General features: G+C 32.9%; 3 protein-coding genes across 3 annotated transcripts; all 3 read left to right on the forward strand.

Annotated features, from left to right (window-relative positions):
- Positions 1-2,111: 2,111 nt before the first annotated feature.
- LOC140750806 (retinol dehydrogenase 12-like) lies at positions 2,112-4,968 on the forward strand. Its single transcript, XM_073084530.1, has 2 exons — positions 2,112-2,117; positions 3,456-4,968. Exons 1-2 carry the CDS (start codon positions 2,112-2,114, stop codon positions 4,398-4,400), a joined length of 951 nt encoding a protein of 316 aa, XP_072940631.1. The 3' UTR covers positions 4,401-4,968.
- Positions 4,969-6,550: 1,582 nt separating this feature from the next.
- On the forward strand, positions 6,551-7,629 carry LOC140751099 (retinol dehydrogenase 12-like). The gene has a single exon (XM_073084946.1). The coding sequence runs from the start codon at positions 6,574-6,576 to the stop codon at positions 7,546-7,548; it is 975 nt and encodes a 324-aa protein (XP_072941047.1). The 5' UTR covers positions 6,551-6,573; the 3' UTR covers positions 7,549-7,629.
- An 11,529-nt stretch (positions 7,630-19,158) lies between these two features.
- On the forward strand, positions 19,159-20,549 carry LOC140750860 (retinol dehydrogenase 12-like). Its single transcript, XM_073084584.1, has one exon. It carries the CDS (start codon positions 19,179-19,181, stop codon positions 20,154-20,156), a length of 978 nt encoding a protein of 325 aa, XP_072940685.1. The 5' UTR covers positions 19,159-19,178; the 3' UTR covers positions 20,157-20,549.
- The last annotated feature ends 172 nt before the right edge of the window (positions 20,550-20,721 follow it).

Below are 20,721 nucleotides of genomic sequence, written 5' to 3' on the forward strand. Positions count from 1 at the left end.
CAAGTAAGTAATAGTTGTAATGCTATGTAGTTTAGTAATTAATTATATTACGTTAGGACTTTGAATTTGTTGTCGTATATTTTTTAATTTCTCTTATTGTTAAGAAAAAAATTAACCTCTGTGATTATGTGGTGCAAAATTGCTTAGCTTTTAACCTGTTAAAACTTGTAATAAGACTTTATTAAATATTATAAAACTTTTTATTACTAACATAATGATAATATTAAAAATGCTTTCGCAACTTAAAGCTATACCTACCTATCTTTATAAGCTATAGCTCGCGGTTCAAAAAAATAATTTTATAGTAATATTAAGCAAATCTCAAGAAGTTCCACTCATGGACCCTAAAGGCTTAATTAATTTAGACGATTCAAATCTTTGTCGTACGACAGCTGGACGATTGTCGGTTGGTTGTAAATTTAAGATATATACAATTAAAATTCCTATCCTAATCTACAACTATTACTATAGTATGTAAAGGAATCTTAGTAAGTAAATAAACATTTACTACAAGTTTTGGGGAGCACAAGTAATTTGTCCTTAGACTTTAGCCGTGCCACTGCCTACTCGTATTTTGTATACAAACTACGAAGACGTCAAAGTGTATGTCTTAAAGTTTCCTGGCTTACGGAACAGTCTAATCTGTCAAATCTCATTTCATTTTACTTATAAACAAATAAATAAGATAAACAGGTTTTATATATAAATAAATAGTTGTTATATAAATTGTATAGATACAGTTATATAAATAAATAGTTGTAGATAAGATAAGAAAATAAAGTTCAATATTTAAACAATCAATATTACGATATATTTTAAATGTAACTTTGTGAAAATAAGGATGTTACCTTGTTAACATTTTAAATAAAACAACAGTTACTTTAAAAAATACAACTATATTGAAATGAAATTAATCATAAATAATAAAATGTCCTGCCAAAAATATATTATATACTTTGATTATTTATAGTGTGCATAAAATGAGGCTATAACAATATATATTTAATAGAGAGCCTCAAAATTAAAAAAAAACTTTTATACGAACAATTTTATAAAACTTTTATACGAAATATACTTGTTAAAGTAAAGAAATTTTATGTCTAGACTTGGTTTGAAACACGTCAATAAGTTAAAGTTTAAGTTAAAAGTTTTACTAAAGCCATTCATTACCACCCATTTTGTCATGCAGGTTAAAGCCCGCGTGCGTGTCTTACCCGCATGCGTTATTTAATCCGCTGTAGGCTTAATTTACGGGCGCTTTACCTGTCGCGCGTTATTATGCCTGCCCGCTTCCCACAAAACACATATTAATTTACTCGCATTAGTTTTTTAGTATCCGCATGCGTGTGAAACGATAGGATGCGTGTAGCGTGCGTGCGAGTGGGACAAGCTTGCGTAAACACACACATGATAAAAAAATATAATTATAAAATGAATTAATTATTCAAAATTATTAAGAAATAATAATTACATTAATTAATTATTTTACTAAATTAATTTATAAATATGGAATCAATATTCGCACATCGCTCAGGTGTGTTCAATACTAACTAACTTTGTTTGCTACACTTTCACGCCCTTACTGTCTGTCGTAAAATTTAGCTGAAAGTTGTCAGGGGTTTAGAAAAGGACATAAGTTATCAAAAAGTCGCGGATCAAAGCTAGTCTAGACATAATTATTTTGCTTAAAACTAGAATGTGTAGTTATTATTATGAAAAATATTTTTTATATTGAAATGCATACTCAAAATTGTAGAAATAGTTTTATATAGTGTACAAATAGGAGTGACCATAAATTAATAGTGTGATATAATTAAAAGTATTTCTAAGTCACAATGCTTATTATATTGTTGATCATGTCAAATATATGAAATCATAACGATATTATATTTATTCCTTAAAATAAAATATAATTTATTAATTACTGACTTTTATTTTTAAATACACATACGTATAGCTAGCTGGTTAATAGAAGACACTTTTAGAAACGTAAATTAGCAAACTTTGATGGAACGCGTCATATAAATTAGTTCAGCTTATTATACGAACAGAGAGATATTATTATGACAACAAGAAAAAGCCTTGAAAAGGGTGGGCGTTCTTAGCAGAGCATGAAGGTAAACTAATTAACATTATGTTGTCATTCTAATTTGTCGTTTTAATTATAAAAATATTCCATTCATAACAAACACATTAATTTTAATAGACACAACTTGAATGGCAACTATAACTCAATTTTGGATAACATAAAAATGACTAATATGACTATACTTACCGCGAGACCAAGAATAAGTATGAAAAAATCTGACGCTTCTTTATAATATTTACTTACGCCTAGAAAAATAATATATCTTACTATAATAATAACCGCAGTGATAGCGTATTGCTTATGAAACTCGATCGAGAGTTCCGAGGTTCAAATCTCAGGCAGGCACCTCTGATTTTTAAAAGATATGTGTGTATTAGAAATAAATTGTCACTTCCTTTAACGGTGAAAGAAAACAACGTGAGGAAACCTGCATACCTGAGAGATTTATAAAAAAAATCTCAATTGTATGTGAAGTCTACCAATACGCACTTGGCTAGCGCGGTGGACTATGACCTAATCCTTCTCATTCTGAGAGGAGACATGTGCCCAGCAGTGGGACAATAATGGGTTTGTTGATGACTATAATAATAGCACTCTGGCGGCTCACATTATCAATTAGGTATTGTTTAATCAATAAGTAAGTACCTAAGCCTTAAAGCTTAACTTACCGAACTAAGATTATTTATGTTTTGTGGTAGTACTCGTATTTGAGAAAACAGCGCTTCTTTCTTTTTCGTAGTTAAAAGTGACTTAATACATTATTTTCTTTTTAATACAAAGAAGTGTTAATAGTAAAATTATATAATATAAAACCTATTTCATACCTCCATTGCCAACAATGTCGGATTTACAAAGTAAAACTGAACAAAGGGCATTTTTACGTCATATAATTTAGAACCAGCCATAAAATGTGAGTTAAAACGTTTGTTAATACGTACCTACCTCTTTTTAAATCATTCTATATATACAAAGTCTGTTTGTTAATTTCTTACTTTGATTTCCATTTCACAATACTTTGCAGGTGAGCTTGTTCCTTTTAAAATTCGTTACTTAGTCACTATAGTCAATTGTGGATTAATCAACGAGTCTAAAACTGGCTAATATCGAAACTATATCGACATTTCTAAATAAACAAAATCTTAACATCGAAAAATAATTAATGACGTAGTCAATAAAATAACTAGACAATGCCATAGGACCTACTATATATATTCGGTGTCAAGGATACCGATATTCGGCGTCTAAGGGCAAGAAGTGAATATTAATATTTTTATGTAAGTATTAGATATTATTTTTTAAAACTACAACCACCAGTCGTTAATCGTGCGTTCGATCACCATGTACTCTGTTGTCGCGGTTATTTTAGTGGTGTACTGTCTCCGCGTTTTCGGAAAAAGTATTAATCGTCTGCACTTCTAAGAAGACTTTAATTGGAAAAACGGTACTGGTCACAGGAGGAACAGCCGGAATTGGTTTACGAGCAGCTACCGACTTTGCAAGCAGAGGCGCCAGAGTAATAATCGCATGTCCTTTCAAAGATGAGGGAACAAACGCACAGCAGCTGATTGAAGCTCAAACCGGCAATATAAAAGTTATTTTCAAACTCCTTGATTTGTCATCTTTGCAATCTGTACGTGATTTTGCAGCAGATATTCTAAGAACTGAAGACCGATTGGATATTCTAGTAAACAATGCCGGTGTCGGCACGGTAGGCGATTTTGTAACAGCAGATGGCATGAACTTTATAATGCAAGTCAATTTCTACGGACATTTTCTCCTAACGCTCTTACTGTTACCGTTCTTGAAGAAAACCGGAACGCCAGGGGAACCGAGCAGAATTGCTAATTTATCATCACTGGCCCATAGATTTGCTACGAGTGATGTCGCCAAATATAACCGCACGGACTATCACTGGCACAGTTTTTTTACTTATAGCGACAGTAAGTTTAGTTTTGTGCTTTTTGCTCGAGAATTGAGTAAGAGATTGAACGATTCCAACGTTATTGTTAACTGCGTCGATCCGGGTTTAGTTTCAACACGAATTTATGATAGTTTCAACTTCGTATTGGGTAGGACCACAAGCTTTTTATTAAAGTTATTCTTCAAAAATTCGTGGGAAGGAGCTCAGACAACTCTCCACGTAACTCTAGACAAAGAAGCAGGTAATGTAAGTGGAGATTTTTTTTCAAACTGCCAATTGTCTCGAGCAAGAAGTCTGGCTTATGACGATAAAAAAGCTGAAGAACTCTGGAAGAAGTCAGTAGAATTGGTTAAAATAAGTGATGAGGAATTGAAACAAATTTTTAATTAAGGCTTCTAAAATGTAGACATAATACTATAATGATCCATCGTTATCTATAATGTATATACTAAGAAGTAGGAATTTGTAATATTTGGCGAACGCGTTGAATGGTTTGGATTGGATAGGACTAGCAAGAATACTTTTTCCAACCGTCACCGTTTAGATCGGTACATAACATAATTATACCCATTTTAAGAATCAACTCTTAAGTCTTTAATTCCTTTTTGTTGGATTGGAAAGGCGAGATGTGACTTAACTGACAAATCACTAATATTATTTTAAACGAAGTGCGTTCTATTATTTCAATGGTCTCTTTTAAATATTAAGAGAATGCTTGTTGATTTAAAATTTATAATGAAAAATGTTATACTCAACTTAAATCTCGGCACTACAGGGACAAAACTCTTCTTAGCGCTCAGGCAATTAGTTCCGCGCGACTATATTTAGTTCAACAAGCTTCATATTCACATTTTCAATGAGTTAGTCAAACTAATTTTGGTTTATATGCTTTCCTACAGGCATACCTTAGAATATACAGCGAGAATTATTACTATTAGGGCAAATTAAAATTTATGAATGGTTGTAGTTTGGTTTTGGAAATCTATTAGAATATAATATACATAATAATGTATAATAAAGTAGATGTTCATAACATTACCTGGTTTCATTTTCCAAACACCTGCCAAATTTTAGTTAAATATTCATCTTCTTCTTTTCCCATTGTTATAAGTATCTACATGACTGTTTCAGAATTGAATGAATGCATGAATGCTTCCTTTATCTACAAATATAACAGGTAGATAATCAAGTACATTTATTGACTCTATGTGCTCATGCTCATGTTCTCTACTTTAGCAGATCTCTATGAATATTCTTTATTGCACCTATATATTGTTGATATCTTTAGAAGGATAATAGTTAACTATTGCGGAAATGCTTAGAAAAAAATTCACTATATGTAGTACAAATTACATTTATGTGACATTGAGCGAATCTCTAATTAAAGGTACCTTTTCAACTTTTCACCACTAATGCCCGTTATTAAAAATCAATCTACGTAATGTTTTGCCTACCAAAGGTTGACATTTGACAATTACCTACTGCATGAAAGCAATTGTCAAAATACGGTCTTTGGTAGGCAAACATTGGATAGATTGGTTATTAATAATAACAAACACAAATAACGCAATGATTGAGGAAGAGCCCATTCAACTGCCGACCGCACCCTACTTTGCTTAATTGTATTCATATTGAACACATGTACACAAACATGATATAATTGACAAGGTTAAACCCTATAGCATATTATTAAACAACTTTGTGTAAGGTTATATTTTAAGGGTCAATGTTATTTTTTTTAAATACAAACCTTTTATTTTAAATACAAAGTCCAATACCAAACAAACAGCTACAAAACCACTTTGGTTTTTACCTACGTACAGAACTTGAATGGCAAATTCAACTCAATATTGGACTTCATAAAAATGATTATATTTAACGCGAGACCAAGAATAAGTATAAAAAAATCTTACGCTTATTTATAAAATTTACTTATCTCTAGAAAAATATCTTATTATAATAATAGCGATCTGGCGGCTCGCAGTATCAATTAGGTATTGTTTAATCAATAAGTAAGTACCTAAGCCTTAAAGCTTAACTTACCGAACTAAGGTTATTTATGTTTTGTGGTAGTATTTGAGAAAACAGCGCTTCTTTCTTTTTCGTAGTTAAAAGTGACTTAATACATCGCGTGCTTAAAGGTAAAAGGGCCTATAGCTAAGGGTTAATAGGGATTTATGCTGAAAGGGCAATTTTTTTACTTTTACCTTTAAGCACGCGACATTATTTTCTTTTTAATACAAAGAAGTATTAATAGAAAAAATATATAATAAAAAACTAAAACTCGCCTTACTGGCTAATATCAAAACTATATGAAGTCAGTTAAAAAGAGCAGTATAGGCGAGCAAGGACACTGCCAAATAAACAAAATCTTAACATCGAAAAATAATTAATGACGTAATCAATAAAATAACCAGACAATGCCATAGGACCTACTATATTCGGTGTCAAGGATACCAATACTTGGCGTCTAGGGGCAAGAAGTGAATATTAATATTTTTATGTAAGTACTATTAATTTTTAAAACTACAACCACCAGTCGTTAATCGTGCGTTCGATCACCATGTACTCTGTTGTCGCGGTTATTTTAGTGGTGTACTTTCTCCACATTTTCGGAAAAAGTATTAATCGTTTCTGCACTTCTAAGAAGACTTTAATTGGAAAAACGGTACTGGTCACAGGAGGAACAGCCGGAATTGGTTTACGAACAGCTATCGACTTTGCAAGCAGAGGCGCCAGAGTAATAATCGCATGTCCTTTCAAAGATGAGGGAACGAACGCACAGCAACAGATTGAAGCTCAAACCGGCAATATGAACGTTATTTTCAAACTCCTCGATTTGTCATCTTTGCAATCTGTACGTGATTTTGCAGCAGATATTCTAAGAACTGAAGACCGATTGGATATTCTGGTTAACAACGCCGGTGTCGGATCTGTAGGGGATTTCGCAACGGCAGATGGCATGAACTTCATAATGCAAGTTAATTTCTACGGACATTTTCTCCTATCGCTCTTACTGTTACCGCTCCTGAAGAAAACCGGAACGCCAGGGGAACCGAGCAGAATTGCTAATTTATCATCAATGGCCCATAGATTTGCTATGAGTGATGTCACCAAATATAACCGCACGGACTATCACTGGCACAGTTTTTTCACTTATAGCGACAGTAAGTTTAGTTTTGTGCTTTTTGCTCGAGAATTGAGTAAGAGATTGAACGATTCCAACGTTATTGTTAACTGCGTCGATCCGGGTTTAGTTTCAACACGAATTTATGATACTTTGAACTTCGGATTTGGTAGGACCACAAGATTTTTATTAAAGTTATTCTTCAAGAATTCATGGGAAGGAGCTCAGACAACTCTCCACGTAACTCTAGACAAAGAAGCAGGTAATGTAAGTGGAGAATATTTTTCAAACTGCCAATTGTGTCGAGCAAGAAGTCTGGCCTATGACGATAAAAAATCTGAAGAACTCTGGAAGAAGTCAGTAGAATTAGTTAAAATAAGTGAAGAGGAATTGAATCAACTTTTTAATTAAGGCTTCTTAAATGTAGACATAATACTATAATGATGCAACGATATCTATAATGTATATACTAAGGAATTTGTGATATTTGGCAAAGGCCATCCAACGGTTTGGATTGCCTTTGCCAAATATCAAGAACAACTAGCAAGAATACTTTTTTCAACCGTCACCTTTCAGATCGGTACATAACATAATTATACCCATTTTAAGAAACAACTCTTTAATTCCTTTTTGTTGGAACGGCCTTAGGAAATATGACTCAACTGACAAATCACTAATATCATTTTAAACGAAGCGCGTTCTATTATTTCAATGGTGTATTTTAAATATTAAGATAATGCTTGTTGATTTAAAATTTATAATGAGAAATGTTATTTTAAACTTAAATCCCGGCACTACATGGACAAAGCTCTTCTTAACGCTAAGGCAATTGGTTCCGCGCGACTATATTTAAGAATTGCGTGAACCTACGTGCGAAACCACTGATTTCATACATACTTAAATACAACGAATTTTAATTCAGCAAGCTTCATATTCACTTGTGCAATGAGTAAGACAACCTAATTTTGGTTTATATGCTTTCTTATAGGCATACATCAGAATATACAGCAAGAATTGTTACTAGTAGGGTAAATTAAAATTTATGGCTGGATTGGGTCCAAATCATGTAAATTGAGTATGTGCTTAAAATATAAATAATTTAATCGATAAGAGGTAATAGTAAGGCATGTATTTTTATTAATCCACCCCATTGCTGATTTACTTACATCGTGTATAGAGACTGGGCGTAAAACATATCGACATGTCCATTTTTCGACATGTAGATCATTATAAAATTACAAAAACTATAATTATGCTTAAGGAAAATTGTTAATGTGATTAATTCCGTGTATTCCGTAATATCTGCATTTATTACTTTGGCTGTAACATATACATAGTAAAGAAAGAGTAGTAGATTAGCTAAGACCGCTCGGCGAGATAATTACCTACTCTTGCAGTCATGCATAGGGTTGTCATTTGTATTTTTTGTTAAATATTATTTGCGTATCACAGCACTAGGTTTTAAATAACGTAATATCAAATGTTGCATCAATTTATAAATGGGTTGTAAATAAAATACGTTTTAATTATAAAAGACATATTTAAATAATTTTAAATTGCGCACAGAAAAAAATGTCTTCGATTTCTGAAAGTGCGGAACGCTTTATTGTTCGCGGTTAAAGTAAAATATATTCTCATCCTTATACAATTTACTACATATAGGATACATAGGCAGGCATTGCAAATTCTAATTTTATTTTATTTTTGTAAATGGATCCGATTTTAATATTTGTATGGTCATTTTGAAATTCCTTATAAAACACCTGCTCCATTCTTTAAATGTTGGCGACAATATCATCGGGTGTTATCATAAGCAAATTTCTATCTATGCTATAATTCTTGTAATGAGTATATGTATCTAAAATTCTATTATAGTTTCTGAACTGAAATTGCAAGAAAGCAAAATGAAAATCAAATATTAAAAATCAATCGCTCAAACCAATATTAGTAAGTTGTTATGATATGTGATAATGTGATGTATATGTGATATGTATATGTTATAATTAATACCTGTGTTAATACCTATTATATTACACACCTTACATACCTTCACAATTTAAGCTTAAATAGCTTTTTTTTCAAATACTGAGTAATCATTACTTTAGTAGTGTCGCAATATACCTAAACACCTTGTATGACGAGTATTTTAATTTAATGTCGTGTAACACATTATAAACATTTTTAAATACATACCTACCTACAACATAGTAAACACACCCATAATCAGAACAATTACATATCTGTGAACTCAAATGCAAAACTGAATGCGCGCGATCATACGCGTGGTGCAGCCCATACTTACGTACCTCTCTGCTACGTCGCTCTTTTTGATTGATGCGTAAAAGTGCGTGCTTAAACGGCGCCCGCTACTTACGCACACATTAAAATCGGTGGAGGTCGATTTGTATGAAGCTGTGCGTGCTACTACTCTTTCTTTACTATGGTATATATAAGGTTAGTCGTTATATCAACAAGTACCAAAAATAAAAAAGTTGAAAATAAATGAATGAATGAATAGTTGAAATAATAATAAATACAAGAAATCTACGCCCAGACTAACGCCATCTGTGTTCACATAATATAATAAGTTGTCAACGCACACAGTATATTATATCACACATCGGTAGTATACAGAACTTCCAATAGATGGCGTTACTTGCTATATTTATATCGACACGGTGTATTTTTCGTACGACTAAATATTGTAAGAAAGGTTAAAATAAAGTCCACAAAATAAAAAATATTGATCATTTGGTGGTACAAAAGCCTCCATGTGCGAATTCGCCATACTTGGCCAATTATTTACAAATCGGCAAGTTAAAAGGTATAGACCACAAAATATATATTTTTTAAAACAAGCGCCCATCTATTCACGTCCACTATCTTTAAATTGTAGTATTTAACTCAATTTTGTTTTTTTTTTTTGTTTTTTTAATCATAAATTATAAATTTTTAGAAAATCCTTTGATTTGATACCCATATCATGCCGATGCTTAAAAATAATTGGTAATATATTTTTTCTTCTTTAATTATTTGTAATAAGTCTTTTAAATTATGATATTTGTATACCTACCTGAAAGGGTCGTGTATGCTAAATTTTAGTTCAATCGGTTAGGGTTAACTGGTGTAAAATTGAGTTACTAATTTTAACCCTTATATAACATACAAACTTACGAATTAAATTTGCTTTGAAATTAAATAAAATCAAGTAAAACCATGCACGGATAAATGTAAAAACCTGGTCAGAAACTAGGTAGGTATGTATTCGAACCGCCCGGCCAACTACCCGGGAAGGACGGCGGTATGTGTGGTCGCATACCGTCGTGTACATCGGACGGTGTGGTGATTCAATCTCACTTGGGCGGAGCCCGACAGGGCAGTGCGCTGAGAGGACTCCGGTTGCGTTCCTTTCGAGATCCCGGAGTCCTCTACGCAGCGCTGGGGACGGCCACCGGGGGGTTTTAGTGCGGTAAAAATCCCACATAACCCCGTGTCGCTCCCACGGCGCCGGGTACCTCTTGAAGGTTTCCCCCTCGAGAAGGAAAAAAAAGGTAGGTATGTATTAAATAAGTTCTTTCAAGGACCTTAACCCTAAATTTATTTAATCACTTAATTATTACACTACTTGGCATAAAGGTCTGGGCTATATTAACAATGGTTGTAATAACAATAATTGCAATAATATTTTTTCTTGAAATAATGAAATAACATGAAAATACCTAAAAATAATAACGAAGTACGATCTATTGCGATCTTCATGACTAATTTAAAACATCGGCGAACGGTACGCCGAGTTATTCGTGCACGAATATCATTAGAAAGAGACCCGTTATAAGATACTGGTTTATAGTCAACTAGCAGAACCCGCGTCTTCGCCCGCGTAAAAAATATGATATGACATACAAATAACTGTAATCGTAAATTTGTACCCTTAACAATTTTAACGATAAAGTAGCATTAATATTTAATTAAAAAAAGCTTTTTTTTATGTCACTGTGTACCTAAATTGGTCAAGCTTTCTTCAAAAACTCTAATTAGTGGACTGTAATGAAATTTTCTTTAAAATATAAGTTTCATGTAGGATACAATAATTATTATTTACACTATTCCATAGGAACCGTTTTCAATACATAATATGATATTTAATGACATAAGTTTATTAAACATTCCTAACTTTGAACTAGCATCATTCTGTCTGAGGAAAAATAGACATGGAGGATCATGTATATTGGTACGTAAGGGACATATATATCGTCGAATTTGTGATATAAACACGTATAATATTTTGAATTTTATAGAATGTAGTGCAGTTGAACTAACTGAATATAGGATAATAATAATTTGCATTTACAGACCCAAAAATAATTTAACCACTGTAGATTTGTTTTTTAATACCTTAGAGAGACTACTTAATAAATTATGTTACAAAAACAAAAAAGTAATATTATGCGGCGATTTTAATATTAATACATTAAATACAAACAAAATATCATTAAACTGAACATCTACTACATTCTTTTAACTTAAAACTTAGCATCAGTGCTCCTACTCGACTTATTAGTAATTCCTGTATAGACAACTTTGCTCATAATATACGTGGTTGTACAAGTTCGGTTATAGAACTAGCCATATCGGATCACACTGCGCAAGTTCTCCAATGTCCAACTAAATATAATTTTCGACTAAAACATTGGTTTTTTAACAGACGTCAGTATACGATTGAAAATATGAACAAATTTAATAACTGTCTTAAGCAATTATCATTTCAAGAAGTGTTTGCATCCGTGGACCCTAATTTAGCATATAATAGTTTTCTTGATCTATTTTTATTATTTTATCATTTGTGCTTCCCAGTAATAAGAGTAAAAATGGTGATAAATAAACGACAAAGATGGTTATCTAAAGGTATTAGGACGTGTTCTAAAATAAAAAGGAAATTATTGTGGAAAGCTAGACTTACAAATACTAAAATAGACAAAATTGATTTCAAGGAATATTCTTATAGATTAAAAAGAATTATCAAACTAACGCAGAAGTGTCAAAATAATTATTATATAAAAAATGCTCACAACAAATCTAAGGCAACCTGGAAACTTATAAATGGTCTAGTAAATAATGTCCCTAAACAGGATGTAGATCTTATTAAAATTGGGCCTAAATACATATCTGACCCGAGGGTAATTGCGCAAAAATTTAATAATTATTTTATAGACCAAATTCAAAACAACTGTAACAAAAATATTAACTATTCAAACTCCAGTACAAGTAATAGACAGCCCAATTCAGTATTCTTGCAACCTACCTGTACAATAGATATTCTCAGCACAATAAAATCTCTAAAAAATACAAACAGTACTGGATATGATAACCTAAATACTAAAATAATTAAATACGTAGCTGATACTATTTCTCCAGTATTGTGCCATGTTTTCAACCTGTCTATTGAGAGTGGTATTTTTCCTGACAAAATGAAAATCACTATAGTAAAACCGGTTTTTAAGAAAAATGACAAACTTGATATGCAGTGCTATCGACCTATTGCCTTAACACCTATATTATCTAAAGTTTTTGAGAAAATTATTTATAAATATCTGTATTCTTACCTGGACAAATTTAACATTTTAATTGACGAACAAGTTGGTTTTCGTAAAAATAAGTCAATCAATGTAGCAATTTTGATTTTTTTAAAAATAATAAAGACAGGTCTTGAAAATAAAAAACAGGTGACTACTATATACATGGACATGACCAAGGCTTTCGATTACGTTGACCATAGAATATTAATTAATAAATTAGAGACATATGGACTGAGGAATAATGTACTTAATCTTATTAAATCTTACTTCACTGGCAGACAACAAATAACAGAAATAAATAAATTAGATATTAGTAGTAAAACTATTGAAAAGTACTCGTCTGATCCTAGAGAAACTACTTATGGTGTGCCCCAAGGTAGTATTTTAGTTTATACTTGCTATTTTTGGTGTACATTAATGACTTTCCTAGAGCAATAAAGGACCCTATGGTACTATTTGCCGATGACAGCACTGGTATATTTGTTCATAACAATTCATTGACTTATGAAAGCGACATTAACAATTCACTTAAAAATTTAATACAATGGCTAGACAATAATAACCTTAAAATTAATTTAGATAAAACGTGCCTTATGAAATTTGCTAACAAAAATGCAAAACCCCAGGATCTTAATATTTGTTACGAGGGTAAGTCAATTAGTGAAGTAAAATCGACTAAGTTCATAGGTATTTACATTGACGATAATCTAAGGTGGAAAACACAAATTGAACAGATCATTGGCAAAATAAATAAATTCTCTTATGCTTTACATATGTTGTCGAAGATTGTAAATATCGATACGACTGTCACCGCCTATCACGCTTACATAGGGAGTACTTTAAGATATGCAGTTATCTTTTGGGGTAATGCTGCGGGGGTTGATAGTGTTTTCAAAGCACAAAAGAAATGCATTAGATCAATATGCAAACTAAAATCAGATAAATCATGTAAGGCCTATTTTCAGCAATTAAAAATCCTGACTCTCTCTTCTATATATATTTACGAAGTAGCCTTGCTAGTAAAACGTGACATTGAGAAATATGAAAAAATGACCGTTAATCGACATAAACATAAGTTAAAAAATATTTACTCTAGGACTAAACTGTTCCAAGATAGCATATTTTGTATGGGTCCTAAAATATATAACGCCCTACCTGAACACATCAAAAACAAAAATGGATTTCATTTAAAAAAAATACTTAAGATGTATTTAATTCAAAAAGCCTATTACTCTCTTAAAGTTTTTCTTGATGACAATATTGTGTAATAATGACTATGACTATTGATATGTGTATTTGGCTAAATTTTAATTGGATTGACTATGTACTGACATTATCTAGATATTAAGTTTTTGACATTTTATATTGTAATCAATTAATTATTTGGAATCCGTTTTATTACATATAAAATTAATGAATGATTGTACTTTAACCATGACTAATCATGTAAATTAATATAATAATGACTTGTAACCCATTGTAAATTGCATGCCTTGACAGGTGGAATTTGGCGAACCTATTCTATTACCGTCGATGAATTGTACTTACCCATTTTCAGGCAATAAATGATTTAAATTTGAATTTGAAACTTACAACCCTTATTTAAGCCACATAAGGGTTGATTTTCCAAAAACGGTAGAACTAAAGTTCTATTATATCTTACCAGTAAAGCAATGGGTAACTCTCATAGTGCTGACTTTCAAAATGGCAAAATTTAAAATAAGCTGTCAACCCCTATTTAACCATCTTTAGGGTTAATTTTGGAAAAACCCTTAGATTAGATTTTTATTACTTTAAATCAGAAAGCTAAATATCAATTTTCATCCAATTTGCTTTAAAACTGACGGACTTTCATACTAACTTTCAACCCCCATTTAACCCCCTTAACGATGGAATATCAAAAAATCCGTTCTTAGTGCGCATCTACATCATAAAATGAAGCTATATTTCAAATTTCATAATTGTAGCTTTAGTAGTTTAGTCAAAACCTTGATTAATACGTTTTGAACGTGAGTATCTTTTCGCTTTTATACATTAACTAGCAGAACCCGCGGCTTCGCCCGCGTAAAAAATTTAATATGACATACAAATAACTGTAATCGTAAATTTGTACCTTTAACAATTTTAACGATAAAATAGCATTAATATTTAATTAATAAAAGCTTTTTTTTCACCACTGTGTACCAAAATTGATCAAGCTTTCTTCAGAAACATACACTAAAACTCTAATTAGTGGACTGTAATGAAACTTTCTTTAAAATATAAGTTTCATGTAGGATGCAATAATTATTATTTACACTATTCCATAGCAACCGTCCATCTTATATGGGGCCTTACATACAGTGGTTCTTTCCAGTGTCGCTGGCTGGGCGGTTAGAGTTCCCATTCTTCCCGGCTAGTGACCCCGGGAAGGACGGCGGTATGTGTGGTCGCATACCGTCGTGCCCACCAGACGGTGTGGCGAGCATCAAGCTCACCTGGGCAGAGCCCGATGAGGCAACGCGCTAAGAGGACTCCGGTTGCGTTCCTTTGGAGATCCCGGAGTCCTCTACGCAGCGCCGAGGAAGGCCACCGGAGGGGGTTTTAGTGCGGTAAGAATCCCACATAACCCCGTGCCGCTCCCGCGGCATACGCACCTTTTGAAGGTTTCCCCCTCGTAAACAAAAAAAAAAAATAGAGCTCCCATTCTTGCCGCCCGCAACTCCAGAAGTCCCCCTTTAGTCTCGTACGACAGGCAGGGGATACTGTAGCCCTGTTCTAGCCCAAAATTTTAATCCAAGGTCTATGTGTCTACCACATCACCATCGCTAATCCACGCATAACCACAACCATACCCCACGGCAGGACAAAATGTTGGCACGCAGTGTGTCCAAAGTAGTTGCAATGTACCTAATCAATATACCAAAATGTAGGCCAATTTGAATAAACTTACGCATCATCATATATGAAATTTGCACCCGTCCAGTCCACGTTGTCGTGTATTTGTCAGAATAGACGTTATCTGAAATTTCACTTAGTAGAATTTCCAAAAACATTCCTATGTACATATGCATCAATAAATACTTAATCAGCAAATTTCTGAAAGCTAATATTCAACACCAGCGGTCGGCATCCCGACACTCACGGGTGGTGTGTGGCCCGCGACTTTCCCTTGTGGCCCGCGGGTCTGCGCGTTACTAATAATTGGCCAAGTGCAAGTCAAACCCGCACCTGGAGGGTTCCGTAGACCCAAAATTTTCATTTTTTTTTATTTCTAGTATTTAATATTGCAGCAGCCATTAACGGTTCAAAAGTTAGTTGGAAAAATATCGAATAGCAGTTTGTTGTATGGAGACTCCGTTTTTTTTCAACTTTTTTTTTATTTTTAGTATTTGTTGTTATAACGACCACCGTTATGCATCCTCTGTAAGAATTTCAAATGTCTATCTATTACGGTTCCAGAGATTGAGCCCTGTGACACACGGACAGACGGACAGACAGCTAAGTCTTAGTAATAGGGTTCCGTTTTTATCCTTTAGGTACGGAACCCTAAAAATCCGCTGTTCTGCACTTCAGCACGCGCAATACATCCCATGTTAAAAATATATGTTACGATGGCCCGTGGAATTTCACCCTACACTAAACTTCTCTGCACTCTGTTCTTTTTCCAGACACGCCATAGGAAGTAACTTCAGTAACGGTTTTTAAAGAAACTTTCTTTACTTATAGTACCCTAATGGGGTTGATTGTTGAGTTGCTAAAAATGCTGAAACAGATATGTAAACAGAAAGGCATAATGCATACACCCTTTTATAGCCGTCTTAAGGGTTGATCTAAAAAAAACAGTAACACAGATGCTTTATTGAGTCCAATGATAAATTTTCATAGTGGTTGCTTCCAAATTAACGGAATATATATATTTTCAATCAGAATACTAAATTACACAGACTTTGCTCTAAAATCTGCGAACTTCTAAACGAAGTTTGTAGCCCTATTTTATTCTCTTAAGGGTACATTTTCCATAAACGTTGGTAAAAAAGATCTATTATTTCGTACCAGAAAGCTAAATCCTATTTTTACAGTCCTTGTTTCCAAATAAACGGATTTTAAAATAAAATTCCATTCCCTATTAAACAACCTTAAGGGTTGATTTTCCAAAAAAAATGTGAAATAGGTGTCCTATTATTTTCAATCAAAAAGTCAAATAACAATTTTCATAGACTTTGCTTAAAAAGCTGCGGACTTTTAAACGAAGTTTCCACCCCTATTTAACCTTCTTAAGGGTATTTTGCATAAACGGTGTTAAAGAAGCTCTATTATTTCGAACCAGAAAGCTAAATGCTATTTTACAATCCTTGTTTCCAAATTAACGGATTTTAAAATAAAGTTCTATGCCCTATTAATCGAACTTGAGGGTTGATTTTCCAAAAACGGTAAAAAAGGTGTTCTATCATTTTCAATCAGAAAGCTGAATATCAATTTTCATAGGCTTTATTTCAAAATCTGCGGACTTCCCAACAAACTTTCAACCCCTATTTTACCCTTTAAGGGTAGATTTTCCATAAATGGTGTTAAAAAAGTTCTATTATTTCCAACAGGAAAGCCAAATGCAAATTTTTATAGTCCTTGCTTCCGAATTAACGGAGTTTGAAATTAAATTCCAACCCTCATTTAACGACCCTCCATTTTCCAAAAACGATAGAATTAAAGTTCCACTATATCTAACCAGTAGAGCAATGGCTAACTTTCTTAGTGCTGGCTTTTAAATTGGCAAATTTTAAAATACGCTGTCAACCCTTATTTTACCAACTTAAGGGTGGATTTTCCAAAAATGGTGAAATAGGTGTTTAATTATTTTCTATCGAAAACCCAAATACCGATTTTCATACAGTTTACATGAAAACTGGGAGACTTTCATACAAACTCACAACCCTTATATAACCCATATAAGTGTTGATTTTCTAAAAACGGTAAAATAAAAGTTCCACTATATCTTATCAGTAAGGCAATTACTAACTTTCGTAGTGCTGGCTTTCATATTGGCAAATTTTAAAATAAGCTGTCAACCCTTATTTTTCCAACTTAAGAGTTGATTTTCCAAAAACAATGAAATAGGTGTTTAATTATTTTTAATCGAAAACCCAAATACCGATTTTCATAGAGTTTACATCAAAACTGGGGGAATTCCATACAAACTTACAACCCTTATTTAACCCACATAGGGGTTGATTTTCCAAAAACGGTAGAACTAAAGTTCTATTATATCTAACCAGTAAAGCTAACTTTCATAGTGCTGGCTTTTAAAATGGCAAAATTTAAAATAAGCTGTCAACCCTTATTTTTCCAACTTAAGGGTTGATTTTCCAAAAACAATGAAATAGGTGTTTAATTATTTTCTACCAAAAAGCTAAATACAGATTTTCATAGAGATTAGATCAAAACTGGGGGATTTTCATACAAACTTACAACCCTTATTTAACCCACATAAGGGTTGATTTTCCATGAATAGTAGAATTAAAGTTCTACTATATGTAACCAGTAGAGCAATGGCTAACTTTTATAGTGCTGGCTTTCAAATTGGCAAATTTTAAAATAAGCTGTCAACCCTTATTTTACCAACTTAAGGGTTGATTTTCCGAAAATGGTGAAATAGGTATTTAATTATTTTTAATCTAAAACCCAAATACCGATTTTCATAGAGTTTACATCAAAACTGGGGGAATACCATACAAATTTACAACCCTTATTTAACCCACATAGGGGTTGATTTTCCAAAAACGGTAGAACTAAAGTTCTATTATATCTAACCAGTAAAGCAATGGCTAACTTTCATAGTGCTGGCTTTCAAAATGGCGAAATTTAATATAAGCTGTCAACCCCTATTTAACCACTTTTCGGGTTGATTTTGGAAAATCCCTTAGATTAGATTTTTCTTAATTTAAATCAGAAAGCTAAATACCAATTTTCATCCAGTTTGCTTTAAAACTGACGGACTTTCATACTAACTTTCAACCCCCATTTAACCCCCTTAACGGTGGAATATCAAAAAATCCGTTCTTAGTGCGCATCTACATGAAATTTGAAATATAGCTTTATTTATAAAATAAAGCTATATTTCAAATTTCATGATTGTAGCTTCAGTAGTTTAGTCAAAACCTTGATTAATACGTTTTGAACGTGAGTATCTTTTCGCTTTTATATATATAGATATTTAGATTAAATTCATACAAGCATATTTTTTTGGTTCGCGCTAAGTAGCCGACACCGAGCCAAAAACTGACGCGTGTTGTGGCGTGGAGTAGAGAGTGCCGGGTTAAAGATTTCATTTTGCACCTGGTTTACGACATAATTAAGTTGATATTACGTTTTGATTAAGATTAGCAGAAATACAGTAGATACAAAATAATAGGTAACTAATTAACAACAGTACTTACATGTCCGGAGATTTGATTACAAGCTTAGTCGCCGAGTGTCCTTCTAGCCATCATGTACGTTTTAATCGCAACGTCGATAGCTGTGTTGTATTTCTTGCATGTAATTGGAAAACGTATTCCACGGTTCTGCACATCCAAAAAAAGATTAGATGGCAAAACTGTTCTCGTCACTGGAGGAACAATGGGTTTGGGCCTACAAGCGGCCATAGACTTTGCGAACAGAGGTGCGCGGCTCATAATCGCATGTCCATTCAAAAATGAGGGAATGAACGCAAAGCAAGAGATCGAAGCCAGGACCAGTAACAAGAACGTGATATTCAAACTCCTTGATTTGTCATCTTTACAATCTGTACGTGGTTTCGCAGCAGATATTCTAAGAAGTGAAGACCGACTGGATATTCTGGTTAACAATGCCGGTGTCGGAACTGTAGGGGATTTTGCGACGGCAGATGGCATGAACTTCATAATGCAAGTGAACTACTACGGACATTTTCTTCTGACGCTCTTACTCCTACCACTTCTCAAAAAGACAGGAACCCAGTCGGAAAGGAGCAGAATTGTCAACATGTCATCTATAATGCACCGGTTAGCTTTGAGTGACGTCACAAACTATAACAAAATAGGATATTACTGGTTCAATTTCTTCATTTACAGTAACAGTAAATTTTGTTTTGTGCTCTTCGCTCGGGAACTCAGTAAGAGGTTGAATGATTCCAATGTTGTTGTGAACTGTGTCGATCCCGGGTTTGTTGCTACCAATATTTATCATAGTGTCAATGTAGTGTTTGGTATTGTCGTAAATATTTTAATAAATCTGTTCTTCAATAATCCATGGGAAGGTGTCCAAACAACTCTTTCCGTGAGCCTTGATGAAGAAGCTGGTAGAGTGAGTGGGAAATATTTCAGGAACTGCAAAATTACTCGTCCGAGAAAAATGGCTTATGATGATGCAAAAGCTGAATTACTATGGAAGGATTCCGTGAAACTTGTCAAATTGAGTGATGAGGAAGTAGAACAGTGTTTTAAATGAAACTCGGTATTAAAACGAATAACCTATACCTACTTATTATGTTTGCGGTGTGATGTAATGTGTGGTAAACTTTAATGACCAATTAAAAGCATGCAATGCAAAAGTTAAATAGTAGTAATAATGAATCCATGTAATATCCCTTATATATATATTGTTTTCTTGCGATTTAATATTTTAGGTAAAATGGGATTAACAATTTTTAATCAGTAATTTCGATGCAACAGTACACATTTGATTCGATACAAAATATGGATTCTTATTTTTTCATTCTATCTTTTCGAAGATGCATCGAGCAATCGGTCATGATATTGTAAGTTGCTGAGTCCACAGACAAGTAACATTAAATATATATATATATATATATATACATATATATATATATATATATATATATATATATATATATATATATACCTTTCTTTCATAAAAACCGCTATAAGGAACTAGGAGTCTCCTATAACGCCTAAACCACACTAAACTATGTACTCATGAGCATACAAATACTTACATATATTTCCACCTTTACTGTTATATAGAAGTACCTAATTAGATATGTTGCATTCTT

The sequence above is a fragment of the Epargyreus clarus genome, unplaced genomic scaffold, assembly GCF_041222505.1.
Source record: "Epargyreus clarus isolate Ecla_fem2 unplaced genomic scaffold, WU_Ecla_fem_2.2 ptg000021l, whole genome shotgun sequence".
Lineage (NCBI taxonomy): Eukaryota > Metazoa > Arthropoda > Insecta > Lepidoptera > Hesperiidae > Epargyreus > Epargyreus clarus.

What these genes read in the sequence shown, in the direction of transcription:
- LOC140751099 (XM_073084946.1), top strand. Translation starts at nt 6,574, where the DNA reads ATGTACTCTGTTGTCGCGGTTATTTTAGTGGTGTACTTTCTCCACATT.
- LOC140750860 (XM_073084584.1), top strand. Translation starts at nt 19,179, where the DNA reads ATGTACGTTTTAATCGCAACGTCGATAGCTGTGTTGTATTTCTTGCAT.